This window comes from Phaseolus vulgaris, chromosome 10 (genome assembly GCF_051622355.1).
Source record: "Phaseolus vulgaris cultivar YP4 chromosome 10, ASM5162235v1, whole genome shotgun sequence".
Classification (NCBI taxonomy): domain Eukaryota; kingdom Viridiplantae; phylum Streptophyta; class Magnoliopsida; order Fabales; family Fabaceae; genus Phaseolus; species Phaseolus vulgaris.
This window is the reverse complement of record NC_143507.1, coordinates 23,296,018-23,308,617: the sequence shown is the minus strand read 5'-3', so window position 1 is coordinate 23,308,617 and position 12,600 is coordinate 23,296,018. Positions and strand designations below refer to the sequence as shown.

General features: G+C 34.5%; 1 protein-coding gene across 1 annotated transcript; it reads left to right on the top strand.

The window, feature by feature from the left end:
* The first annotated feature begins 1,064 nt into the window (after nucleotides 1-1,064).
* On the top strand, nucleotides 1,065-3,018 carry LOC137818950 (transcription repressor OFP1). The gene has a single exon (XM_068622616.2). It carries the CDS (start codon nucleotides 1,430-1,432, stop codon nucleotides 2,549-2,551), a length of 1,122 nt encoding a protein of 373 aa, XP_068478717.2. The 5' UTR covers nucleotides 1,065-1,429; the 3' UTR covers nucleotides 2,552-3,018.
* The last annotated feature ends 9,582 nt before the right edge of the window (nucleotides 3,019-12,600 follow it).

The following is a 12,600-nucleotide window of genomic DNA, read 5'->3' as shown; positions in this document are numbered from 1 at the left end:
AGTATCGTGTATTGACCCAATTTATGACTAGTTAACCCACCAAAATACCCTCCAATCTTCTTCTACACAGCCTTCTGGGGAGCACACATAAACCATATACACATTATACATATTTATTTCTTACCGGTTTACCAATCTCCACAACAATCCATGTTTATCATGCTATCCAATATTATTCAGAATTCTAGGGTCAATTTTAGATCTGGGGTTTCCAGATCAGAACCCATCATGCCCTTCAACTTTCTTTTTACCTTTGCAGTATCACATTTTGTACTATTTTCCTCTTTGCATTGGGGAATTCATGACCATTTTAGCTTTGGTTGAAAAATGATTCTTTTTTCTTTACCCCTGAGACATGGTACATCAAGGGCTTGCCTAGAAAACGATGGATACACATGGTGCCAAACTGAAGCCTAGACTATGGAGCAGGCCCATGTTCCGGTTTCCATAACCATGAAATAGAAACAATTATAAGAAACAACACAAATCAAAAATTGTACACTAATCCAATGTTACACAACCTCTTTAGTCGATGGGCCACTTGGATTTTCTACATTTGGATGCACGTAATCGTGACCCACAACAAGCTTTTTCCACTCCCAAAAGCTTCTTCCTTTCCAATTCCTTTCAAGGCCTCTACTATCCCTTTCTTTGCAGAACAAAATTTTAACCAAAATTGAATCATATAGCACTAAACCAATGAGCCAATCAGCATCACACATGACATCACCACTTCCACTTTCTAAACTATATACTTCCTTTTTACAACTAAGTTTGTTTTCATGCTTTAGCTTACAATTACAACTTATATATACCAGTGCTTTTACTTTACCCTATAAAAGACCCACTCGGTCTTGGTTAGTTTTACTGTTGGTGTTGTTGGAAGTGCGTGCCCCATGCATGTCTGAAACCCTTTTCCCATGATGGCCACGTTCAATGTGGACTCGTTTTAGTTTTGGTGTGTGAGGCATTATATATGTCATCATGTAATCCACGTGGAGGAAGAAGCTGTGCCTAAAGCCCAGAAGGCATAAAATCTCTGCACCAAGTTGCCTACGTGGAAGGGTGTTTGTTTAGAGACCAAACCTAAACAACAGAAAACAGTGATCACTATGGTTATTTTAACAGCACACATTGTTTTTGTTTAGCCCTTAATTGGTGTCACAGTTCCACAATTTCATTCACTTCTTCTACCCCACTCTTTTGCCTTTATGCCAACTTTTTCCTCTCCTGTGGCCCCAACCCCCTCACCTCCAATTCCAAATACCCCTCTCTCTATTTATTATCCTACAAACAAAGAGTGCCAAAACAGACACTCATAGAGTTATCTAATGTCTCATCCCCACACTAGAGAGAACTAGAAAGGATTCAACACCTTCACAGACACAAAGAAACACACCCTCAAGCACACACACAGAGTGAGAGAAGGATGGGGAATCACAGGTTTAGATTATCAGATATGATTCCAAATGCTTGGTTTTACAAGCTGAGGGATATGGGAAAGGGAAGAAAGCTAAACACCACACTCTCTGGGAAGAAGAAGCAATCTTCATCCACTTCAACCACACATTCATCAAAACCAAACCAACCCCTCCACCAATACAACAACAACCCCAGAAAGTCCTACTACATCACAAGAGACCTCAAAACCTCACCCTCAAACACCCCAAAGTTTTCCCCTCCAAGAAAATCAACCAAACAAAGAACCAAAAGAAGAGCCCCAAGAACCACAAAACTTGTCTCCTCAGGCTGTAGCTGTCGCACCACCCTCGAATCCATGTGGACCAAATCAGATTCACCACAAGAACACTCTTCCTCATCCCCATTTGACTCCTCACCAGAGTCAGAGTCCCCAGAATTCAGAACAGACCGTGTTCTCCCGTGTTCTTCATCATTCGATGAAATGGTTTCCTATTCAACCACCTCTTGCGCCTCTTGCAGGCTTAACACAAACAAAAAGAACACCACCAACGACATCATCATCGACGTGGACAAAAACTCCATACCAAGAAAAGATAACAAGCTTGATGGCTACTACAATTACAACAACAACCACAACAACGACTATGATGACACCTTCTCAGAACTTGAGCTTCCTCCTATCATAACCAAGCCACCAAAGTTGCTAAAGAAGAGAGAACTCAAACAAGGGTCGTTGAAGGTGAGAATTGTGAAGGAAGAGTCTGCAATGAAGGAACAGAGGAACAATGGTTCTGTGAGGCGGTTTTCTGTGAATTCTCCGGGGGTGAGATTGAGGGTCCACTCACCCAAAATCGCCGGCTGGAAGGGGCGGAAAAGTGTGTCGTCGACGGCGAGTTCTGGCTCCCGGAGAAGCCTCTCGGAGAGTTTTGCGGTTGTGAAGTCTTCTTTTGACCCACAGAAGGATTTCAGGGAGTCCATGGTGGAGATGATTGTGGAGAACAACATAAGGGCATCCAAGGACTTGGAGGATCTACTTGCTTGCTACCTTTCTCTCAATTCAGATCAGTATCACGACCTCATCATCAAAGTCTTCAAGCAAATTTGGTTTGACTTGACTCAACCAAGGTAATAATAAATGTTAAAGATGCTAAATTACAGTCTCTCATCAAGGTTTCAAGCAGTCACAATCTCATCAATTGCAGACAAATACAGTCGAAATTGCAGTCACAGTATATTTATGAAGAGCTTAAAATCTCGAGGGTGCAACCAAAATCTTAGCTACTGTTTGTTAAAACACTGGCTGCATTTGGAATAGTGTGCAAAATATGGTTTAGAATTATGGCTGATGCAGCTGTAATTACGATAAGATACTTAAGGTTTTCAAAATTGCAAGGTTAAGTTTGCAATTGTGCTTTTGGACTGCAATTTCGAAACCTTTAGAGTGGACAAAATTCTTAGTTTATAGACTTTTAATTTTTCTCATAAAATTTTATCTCTGTAATTATGCATGTAATATATTATGGTAATCAATTTGAATAGACTGTAGTGCTAAGCCAAATGAACATTTGATTATGGAAGTCTTAAAATGATTACAAAGTCTCTGCTATTTCAAAGGGTGTTTTTTCTTCTTTTTTTTTATTTTGTATTTCTTGTGAGGGAATTGTTAATGATGAATCTAATGGGAAATTTCTCTGCTTTGGCTTGATCCGTGGGAAAAGAAAAGGGGTTTGGCGAATTTTTGTCACAAAGGGAATTAAATAATTTATGATTTTATATGCTGCAGAGGGGCATAGAGACTGTGTGGTAGGGTCATTGGCAGGTAACCGTGAAGAATGGTTTCTACAGGGACATTGTTTTATGTGTGCATAGGAAGGCAAAAAAAACTTGGGCATGCTGGTTTTGTTTCATTTTACTTAAGCACCAAATTTGCGTCAGAATTTCAGTACCCTCATAAACCTAAAGTAGTTTGAGAACAAGACATAGAACTGCACAAAATTGTATAAATAGTTAAGAAGGGTCCCTCATCAGCATCATATGCAATAACTGACAGCTTCTTCTATTGAACTTTGATATTTTTACCCAAAAGAAGTTCCCCTTTAAGTACAAGCTCTAGATTTCACGTCTTTGGTCACAAATTTTGAAGGGTTTGCCTTTGTGCTTATCCCCAAGCCAGACCAAACCAGACCATGCAGCTTTTAAGATCTCGCATGCCCATTTTCCATCTCAACACAACACATCACAACACACACACTCACACAACAAGTATTGTGAAAAACCCTTCACGGTTCAAAGGTGGGGGAAAAGGTTTCATAGCCGTACACTATTTTAAATTGGAGGAACCATTTTTTCTGACTACCAATATCAGAAATTCAAATTGATACACTGTGCCTTGCGTTAAACCCTATGAACTGTGGAATATACAATAAAGCTCTCTAATTTCTTGAACCATGTCTAAAGGTGGACATTTGATTTTCAAAAGGTAAAGTTACTTCGATTATTTCAAAAGCGGGTGCAGACTTTAACCACAAAGGCATTGAGGGTCCTTCTGGTTAGGACTTAGGACTTTGTCATGTGCCATAGACTCTGTTAGTTTTCTAATTTAGTCACAAAGCATTTCACATATTTTTTCATTTAAATCTATGTTTGGTTAACTTTAATATTAAACCAAAGAGTTGAAAATGTTGACTTCAACTATCCCAATTGAGTTTCCACATTTGTGTGGACATAGTAGCATTATCCCACACTTAAAAGATAGTACCAATTCATAATGCTGTTGTCGCTTTCTAACTTGACAAATTACTCAAAAGATGAAGAAACCCTCAAATTATTCAAACTACTTAATCATGTTTCTCATATTTCCCTGTAAACCTAACTTTAGGATCTCACCTTTGTCGTGGTAAATTCTTTTAAATATGAGCAAGTATTATAAAATATCCATCCACAAAAAGTGTGTACTTTTCTGTATCTGAATAACTTATTCAAAATAATTTGATTAATGGTTGGTGATATTGAAGAATTATGAGGTGAACAAAAAATCTTAACATCTGATAGAAGTACTCAATGTTTTGCGGTACCATATACTGAATCCTCCTTCAAACAATATCTATTTTATTTATGGACAATAAATGCCCTGATATTTAAAGACAAGTGGGAAGAGGAAAACAGGGACAGCATATAAGACAGTATTTTTATATAACTATATATGGCAATTCATACTATATCTTTAACTTTTATATGGATATAATATATGGTATGACAGCTCAAATTAACTTTTAACTCTGTCTCTTCACTATTTATATAAATGATTGAAGTTTTAAGATGCTAGTTGTTTGTGGTGTGAAGTTTAGAGAGAATGACATATCCCTAACACAAGGGTAGCAACACTCATTTCCCAATAACCCACTAACCATGCTTCTTATTATACTACCATATTTGTTGCATTATTGTTGCCAATTTTTGTTATATACATTTTTGTAGGAATATCAAATACATAATATGCATTAATTTGTGGTTGGATGTTCGCCATTTCAAGAAACCAAATGGATGAATGAACCAAAAGAGTTGTTCTATTTTAGTAAGTGATTTTGAGTTTTATATCCGTAATAGTGTTAGATATGAACATAGAAAACTTTTCTTTTGTACCCTCTTGATTTTAAGTCAAACTATATATGTTTTAGATCCATCGTTTTAGTTTGACACATTCCTAAATATTATGTCAAATTTGTAAACAAAGGGTGAACATATACCGTTCAATCCTCTCATCAAAGACATTTTTCAGGCATTCGTAGAGAATAAGAAGAATTCAAGTTTGATTTTAAATGGTTAGACCTTATTTATTTTCGAACATTTCAAATTCAAATCTGATAAGATAATATCTCTAGAATTAATTGTTATATTCGGAATATTGTTTGTTTTAGAGTTTAAAATTTTATTGTGGTTTTATCCTTAAAATATATCTCAAATGGTTAAGGATAAAAAATTGTATTTTAATCTTGATTTCTAATGATGAGGCTTTTTTCAAGAAATAATGTCAATATTTTATTCAAAACGTCTTTTTAAAACAAGATTATGATAGAATTTCAAACTTGAAAGTGTACAATACCTTAAATATATCCTAAAAATGCTATGCAAAAATTTACTTAAATGGAAAAAAAATATAAAAAGTAATAACTATATTAAATTTTTCATACAAAGTTAAAGAGATATGAAAAAATTTCATAAATATGTTTAAAAATATAATTGAACATATAATCCATTGTATAATAAATATTAATAAAATATTTTATATAATGAACTATATTATAAATACTTTACTAATATTTATATCTATTTAGGCTAGTCACATTTGTAAAATTATTACATTATTATAATAAAATAAACAATTAAAGTAATAAATAAATGAAAGTAAAAGTATTAATGAAAACTAAATATATTTTCTTTTCATTTATTTATATTTTTTCTTTAATTCAGATAAATTTACTTTATATATTTTTTTTCCTACTCTCTTATATGTTGTCTTCTAATCCAAACAAAACATTATATCTTCAATATAAGAAAAACTAATATATAAGTTGACTATGATATAACAATAATTTAGATAATCACTCTTTATATAGTTTTTAAATAACACTTGTTAGAGTGTTGTTAGATTTCCGTTATGCAAGGTTACCATTATGTAACCACTTTATTGGGTGTGTTCTTATCTATATATTTACCTATCTCACTAGTGTAACGCACACTTTCCTGAATACATAATAAAGAAGTATTTTTCATTTCCTCTCTGCATGGCTCTCTGTTACTCCTAACATGGTATCAAGAGCAAAAACAATACTTTTGTTGCCTTCTTCTCTCATATCTTCTTCCACCTACATTGAGGGAACGTCCCCTCCATCATGGGGTCTTCTGTTCCAACCCTCCATCACTTCACAACCCCTATTTCTCTCAAGCTTTCAAATGATAATTTCCTATTGTGGAAACAACAGGTTCTTGCTATCTATTGACAAAATATCTTGATGATTATGCTATACCCTCACATTTTCTTTCTGATAAGGATGACTCTTCTTCTTCCTCCAATCCTGCTTACTCCTTCTACAAGCAACAAAACAACCTCCTCATTGCTTGGATGTTAGCCTCTATGATCATTCCTTTCCTGACAAAAATGGTAGGTCTTCAATCTCCATCTCAAATCTAGTCTACTTTACCTACATATTTTGCTTCCAACACACGTGCCCAGATCAAGAAATTCAAATTGCGCCTCAAGACTCCCAAGAATGATCAAACTATTGGTGCCTACGTTTTAGACATCAAAAAACTGTTGATTCCCTAGCGGGCATAGGTCCTCCTATCACAGTTGAAGATCAGGTAGAGGCCATTCTTGATGGTCTTTTTGAAGACTATGATCCTTTTGTGGCTTCCATCATGCCTCGGTCTGAACCATACACTGTCAATGAAACAAAAGCTCTTTTGTTGGCACAAGAAGAACATCTTGACAAACACAGTCTTCTTAATCCTCTTGCCTCTCCTGTAGCTACTGTTGTTGCCTCATGGAACCCAGTGCATTCAAGAACTCATAAGTCCAAGAACATGTTCAATAATTTTTGTGGAAACCGTGGCTCCTCTCGTTTAGGTTTTTTCATGGGTCTCATTCTTCCAACTACAGACCTCACCAACATGACTCATGGAATTATTCTTCAACCTCATCACGACCCACTTGTCAAATCTGCAAGAAACCCAGGCATATTGCTAAGTTCTGCTGGCAATAGTATGATCAACACTCTTCCACTAAGGCTCACGCAAATTTCACTCAACTGCAAGACACTGAGTCCAAGGTCCATCCCGACCTTGACGACCCTCTATGGTACCCACACAGTGGTGCCACACACCATATCACGAACAACTCCTCTACTTTCACTAACAAGAATTCTTATGACGACATTGACACAGTAAAGATGGGTAATGGATCAGGTTTGAAAATCTCTGTTATTGGTTATGCTCATCTTCGTTCCTCTATTTCCATTAACACTCTTGTTTTAAAAGATCTTCTTCATGTTCCTGAAATTACTAAGAATCTTATCAGCATTTCAAAATTTTGTCGTGATAATAACATTTTCTTTGAATTTCATTCTAACACATGTTATGTTGTTCATCAGGTTACGAAAAGAGTTCTACATCACAACATTCTTAAAAATGGCTTGTATATCTTTCCTACCTCACAATCTGTTTCTCAGTATTCTGTAAATTCTCTATCTTTCATTGCTGATAAAATCAATGTAAACACATGGCATGAATACTTTGGCCACTGTAGTTTTAATGTTCTCAAACAAATTCCTTCACAATGTAATATACATGTTTATGATAATATTCAATTTTGCTCTACATCTTTCTCAAGTCATAAATATTTTAAAAACCTTTAAAGGTCTTGTTGAAAATCAAACAGGGCACACCATTTGTGCTCTTCAAACTGATAATGCCGAAGAGTATCTTTCTCCCACTCCTTTTTTGCATCACCATGGGATATAGCATCGTCTTACTTGTCCCTACACTCATGAGCAAAACGGCTCTATAGAGCGCAAACACCGTCACATTGTTGATATGGGATTGAAGTTGTTACGGCTGCCTCTCTCCCTATTCGTTTATGGGATGAAGCGTTCATAGCCTCAATTCATATTATTAACGTTCTTCTCACAAATGTTTTAAAAGGTAATAATCCATATCATCAATTATTTCAACGTCAACCAGATTATACTAAATTCAAGACTTTTGGTTGTGCTTGTTATCCTAGTTTAAGACCTTACAATCAACATAAATTTGCATTTCATTTTACATGTTGTTTGTTTCTTGGATATAGTATTCAACATGCAAGTTATATTTGTCTTACTCCTGAAGGTAAAACCATTATTTCGCGTCATGTGGTTTTCAATGAAACAACATTTCCTTGCACTGCTCATGCCAACCAATATAATTTGACTCCTGCACTTCCTAGGTACATACTGATATTCTTCCTTCTATCATTGTTATGCAACAATGCAATTAGCCCTTTTCCACCTCTATTTTAGATACTGCCTCTCCCTTCTATCTTTCATCCCCTCATACTCACTCTGATACTCTCATTCATCCCTCTCCCACTCCTATTCCTCTTGCTAACACTCATCCAATGATTACCCGTGCCAAAGTTGGTGATTTTAAACCAAAAGCTTATCATACATCTCTAGACGTTATTCCTTCCCTTCCTATCTCGGTCAAAGATGTTGTTGCTTCTCCCATTTGGTTTACTGCCATGACCGAAGAATATAATGCTTTACTCTCAAATAAAACTTGGACTTTAACCTCTCTTCCTTCACAAGCACCACTAGTTGGTTGCAAGTGGATCTATAAAACTAAGCTTAATGCAGATGGTTCTCTACAAAGATGCAAAGCAAGACTTGTGGCCAAAGGATTCAACCAAACGGAAGGAATTGACTATGCAGAGACTTTCATCCCTGTCGTTCGTCACACTACCACTCGTCTAGTTCTTGCTCATGTTGTTGCCTCTCGTTGGTTCATTTGTCAAATTAATGTGTTTCTGAATGGTGATCTCACTAAACGTGTTTACATGCAACAACCTCCTGGCTTTACGTCCACTGATCTGCATCTTGTTTGTCACCTTCACAAAGCAATTTATGGCTTGAAGCAAGCTCCTCGTTCGTGGTTTCTTAAGTTAAGTAGTACCTTAAAACATCTTGGATTTCGTTCAACTATAAGTTATAGTTCTCTCGTTGTTAAGTTTTCCTCTACTGACACTCTTTATGTTCTAGTCTATGTAGACGATATTCTTATTACGGCTTCTTCTGAGACTGCAGTAAATGGTCTCATTGCTAGTCTCAAATCCTTCTTTACACTAGAAGATCTGGGTCCTCTTTATCATTTTCTAGGTATTCAAGTTTCTCGCACTACAACTAGGAACATGCACCTCTCTCAGACTCAATATATTCGTGAGCTTCATCGCAAGACCAACATGCTAGATTCCAATCCACAGCCAACTCCTGTGATTTCCTCTCTTCATCTTCAACAATTTTCTTTGATCCTATGTTGTACATATCTGTTCTAGGTGTTTTGTAGTGCCTCTTTGTCACTCGTCCCGAGCTATCATACTTTGTCAACAAAGTTGCGCAATTCATGCATGATCCTCATTTTCATCATTGGCAAGTTGTCAAACGTTTACTTCGCTATTTTGCGAGAACTGTCGATCATGGTCTCATGTTTCATCAAAATTCCTCCTCCTTCATTATTGCTTTCTCCGATGCCGATTGGGGTGCGGATGTTGATGACAAAAAATCCACAACCGGTTATTGTGTCAATCTCTTCTCTTGGTCCTCTCACAGACAGAAAACTGTTTCACGTAGCAGTACCAGAGCTGAATATCGTGTCATAGTTGTTGTTATGACTGAAATCTTATGGCTTAAGTCCCTTCTCCATGAGTTATGCATTCCCACCCTACTCCAAAGATTTTCTCTGAAAATCTTGGTGTTGTTCTACGTAGTGTCAATCCTATTATGCACTCCAAATCAAAACATTTTGAGCTTGACTTACACTTTGTTAGAGATCACATTCAACAACAACATATCACTCTTCTACATATACCTGCTCGCTATCAAGTGGTCGATCCTTTCACTAAACCAATCTCTAGTTCCAGTTTCCTAGTTTATTTATTTTAACCTTGCAAAAGCCCGATTTTTAAATAGTTTTCTAGAGTTATTTCATGACCAAAATACCAATATTATTTGCCTCCCAATAAATAAATAAATATATATATATATATATTTATATGATTTATTAAAAAAATAAAATAAAATCATAGTCATCTCTAAAGTGATAAAGGTACCCTGCATAGTATCATTTAAGTTGTACTTATAAAGAAGAAAAAAAACGATTTTTATATTCAATGAAAGGGATGAAAGTGTGGTTTGTTTTGGCGAAAAAAAGAAAGATGTACATATAAAACAACGCCACTATTAAATGTTGATAAGATTGAAAAGAAATTGGATTCCTTATATATGCTTTAGATTCGATTCCAAAATTATTATATATATAAAAAGAGTGAGAGAAACATGTCGCTTACCGTGTATTCATTTCAAGCAGTTGAAAAAATCTAATGATATTTATAAATCAAAAGATTCTTTAACTATTAAGGAAATTTTATTTTTAAATTTCTATTTATTGAAAATGATTTAATTTTGATGAACTTTTAAATATTATTTATTTTGCTCCAGTTATCTGCTTATTGAAAAGTGAATTTTAAATCAAAGTGCTAGGTAAGTGTTGGGTCAACCAAAGACAGAATTTGTTTGAACATTCAACTAACCTAGCTAATTTAAATTCTCTGACGTTGTATGCATGGTTTTCCTTTGTTTTTGACTTATTAAGTACAATACTTGTTTGTTATAATCAAAGAAACGTGTAGGAAATAGAAATAGAATGCAGAACCATAATAATATTAGGGAATGGGTTTCCTCACCCTAAATATTTTTTATTTGTTTCTCCCACCATGCATACATATACCAACCCAAAGGAACAAACCAAATAGGTTTAAAAAAATAATGGCTTAACTACCTTCATTTTAGTATCTATTAAACATGATTGTTTCATAAGGTTTTCTTTTCATTTAACTATCTTTCTTTTATTCCTTGATATTGTTACATTTTTCTCAAATTACTTAAGTGTTATTAAGTGTAATTAAGTCTCGATAATATCATTATTATCACTCATATATAAATCAAATCCATATATAATGAAATGCAAGCAATATTAAATCATGTATATTTTCAATTAGTCCAAATTTTATTTTAGATAGAACAATGCAAATGCAATATAAATATTACACAAAATTGAGCTCAAAATAAAAAAACGATAAATCAACTTTATTTTTACAAAAAACAATATCCAAATACTACAAATACAAAAGGCATAGAATATAAATGAGACTTTGAATAAACTAATGCTCAATGTAATGTTAATTAATTATAAATTGGGTGCATTTTTATTCTTTTATATGAAAAATAGGTCAAAATATAAGAACGGTAAGTTGAATTGCATTTTAAAAGATTTTTGAAGTTTTTGTAAGATATCATCTAATAACATGTAATTGGACAATAGTTTTAGTTGATAGATGATCTATCAAAAAACTTTTTAAGTTTGACTTAAAAAATGTTTAAAAAGACTTTTCAAAACTTATTTTTGCAAATCCTCATTCTAATATTAGTTAGAGTTATAAAATGATAAAGGATAATATTAGTTAGAGTTATAAAATGATAAAGGATAAGAATGATTTACAGTGTGTTTTTATACGGATTTGTTTGTTAACAAAGATTACGTCTAGTTCTCAATCAATAAATTGAGTTTATTATTATTTTGCTTGGAGTTAGGATTTGAACCCTAATCATCAAATTGAGTTTCATTAAGTTGACTACTGTTGCAGAATACAAGGGAATATTATTTGGACATCAATCACTCCTGACTAAAATAAGTATTATTTGGACTGCAGTCACTCCTGACTAAACATAGAGCATTATTTGGAATGCAATCACTCTTGAAAAATGTAGAGTATTATTTCAAACGCAATCACTGTTGACTAAACACAAAATATTATTTGAAATGCAACCACTCCTGGCTAAGACTGAGTATTATTTGGAATGCAACAACTCTTGACTAAGACTGGATATTATTTGGACCGCAACTACTCCTGGCTAAAACTTAATAGTTTTACAAAGAATATAATATAAAAGATCACATGTTCACTCCTTAGAAAGAGGGGTAGCGTCTTACTGTGCTTGTAAGGGTTATCACTCTTCTAGATTGCTAATGAACACAAACAATGTTCTTTCTCACAACTACAAGGCTTAGAAGCTTAAGGTTTTGTGCACTTTATTGTAGTAAGACTTTCATTGTTGTTTGTCCTCCTTCTTGAAAAAGATGTTCTATAAATAGAGTTTGAGAAGAAAAAAATTGTTGCATATCTTTTATAGCTGTTATGATTGTCATCTTCTACTATTTCTTCTTCTTGCGTATGAGCATCTTTTGATCAAAGTGCAAGACTTGCCATAGTTGGTTGACTTCACAACACTGATATCTTGTCTTTTCCAGAGAATCTTTTTGCATGAAGCAACTTTAATCACGTTCTTAAAGAGATTTTTAATGTTGACA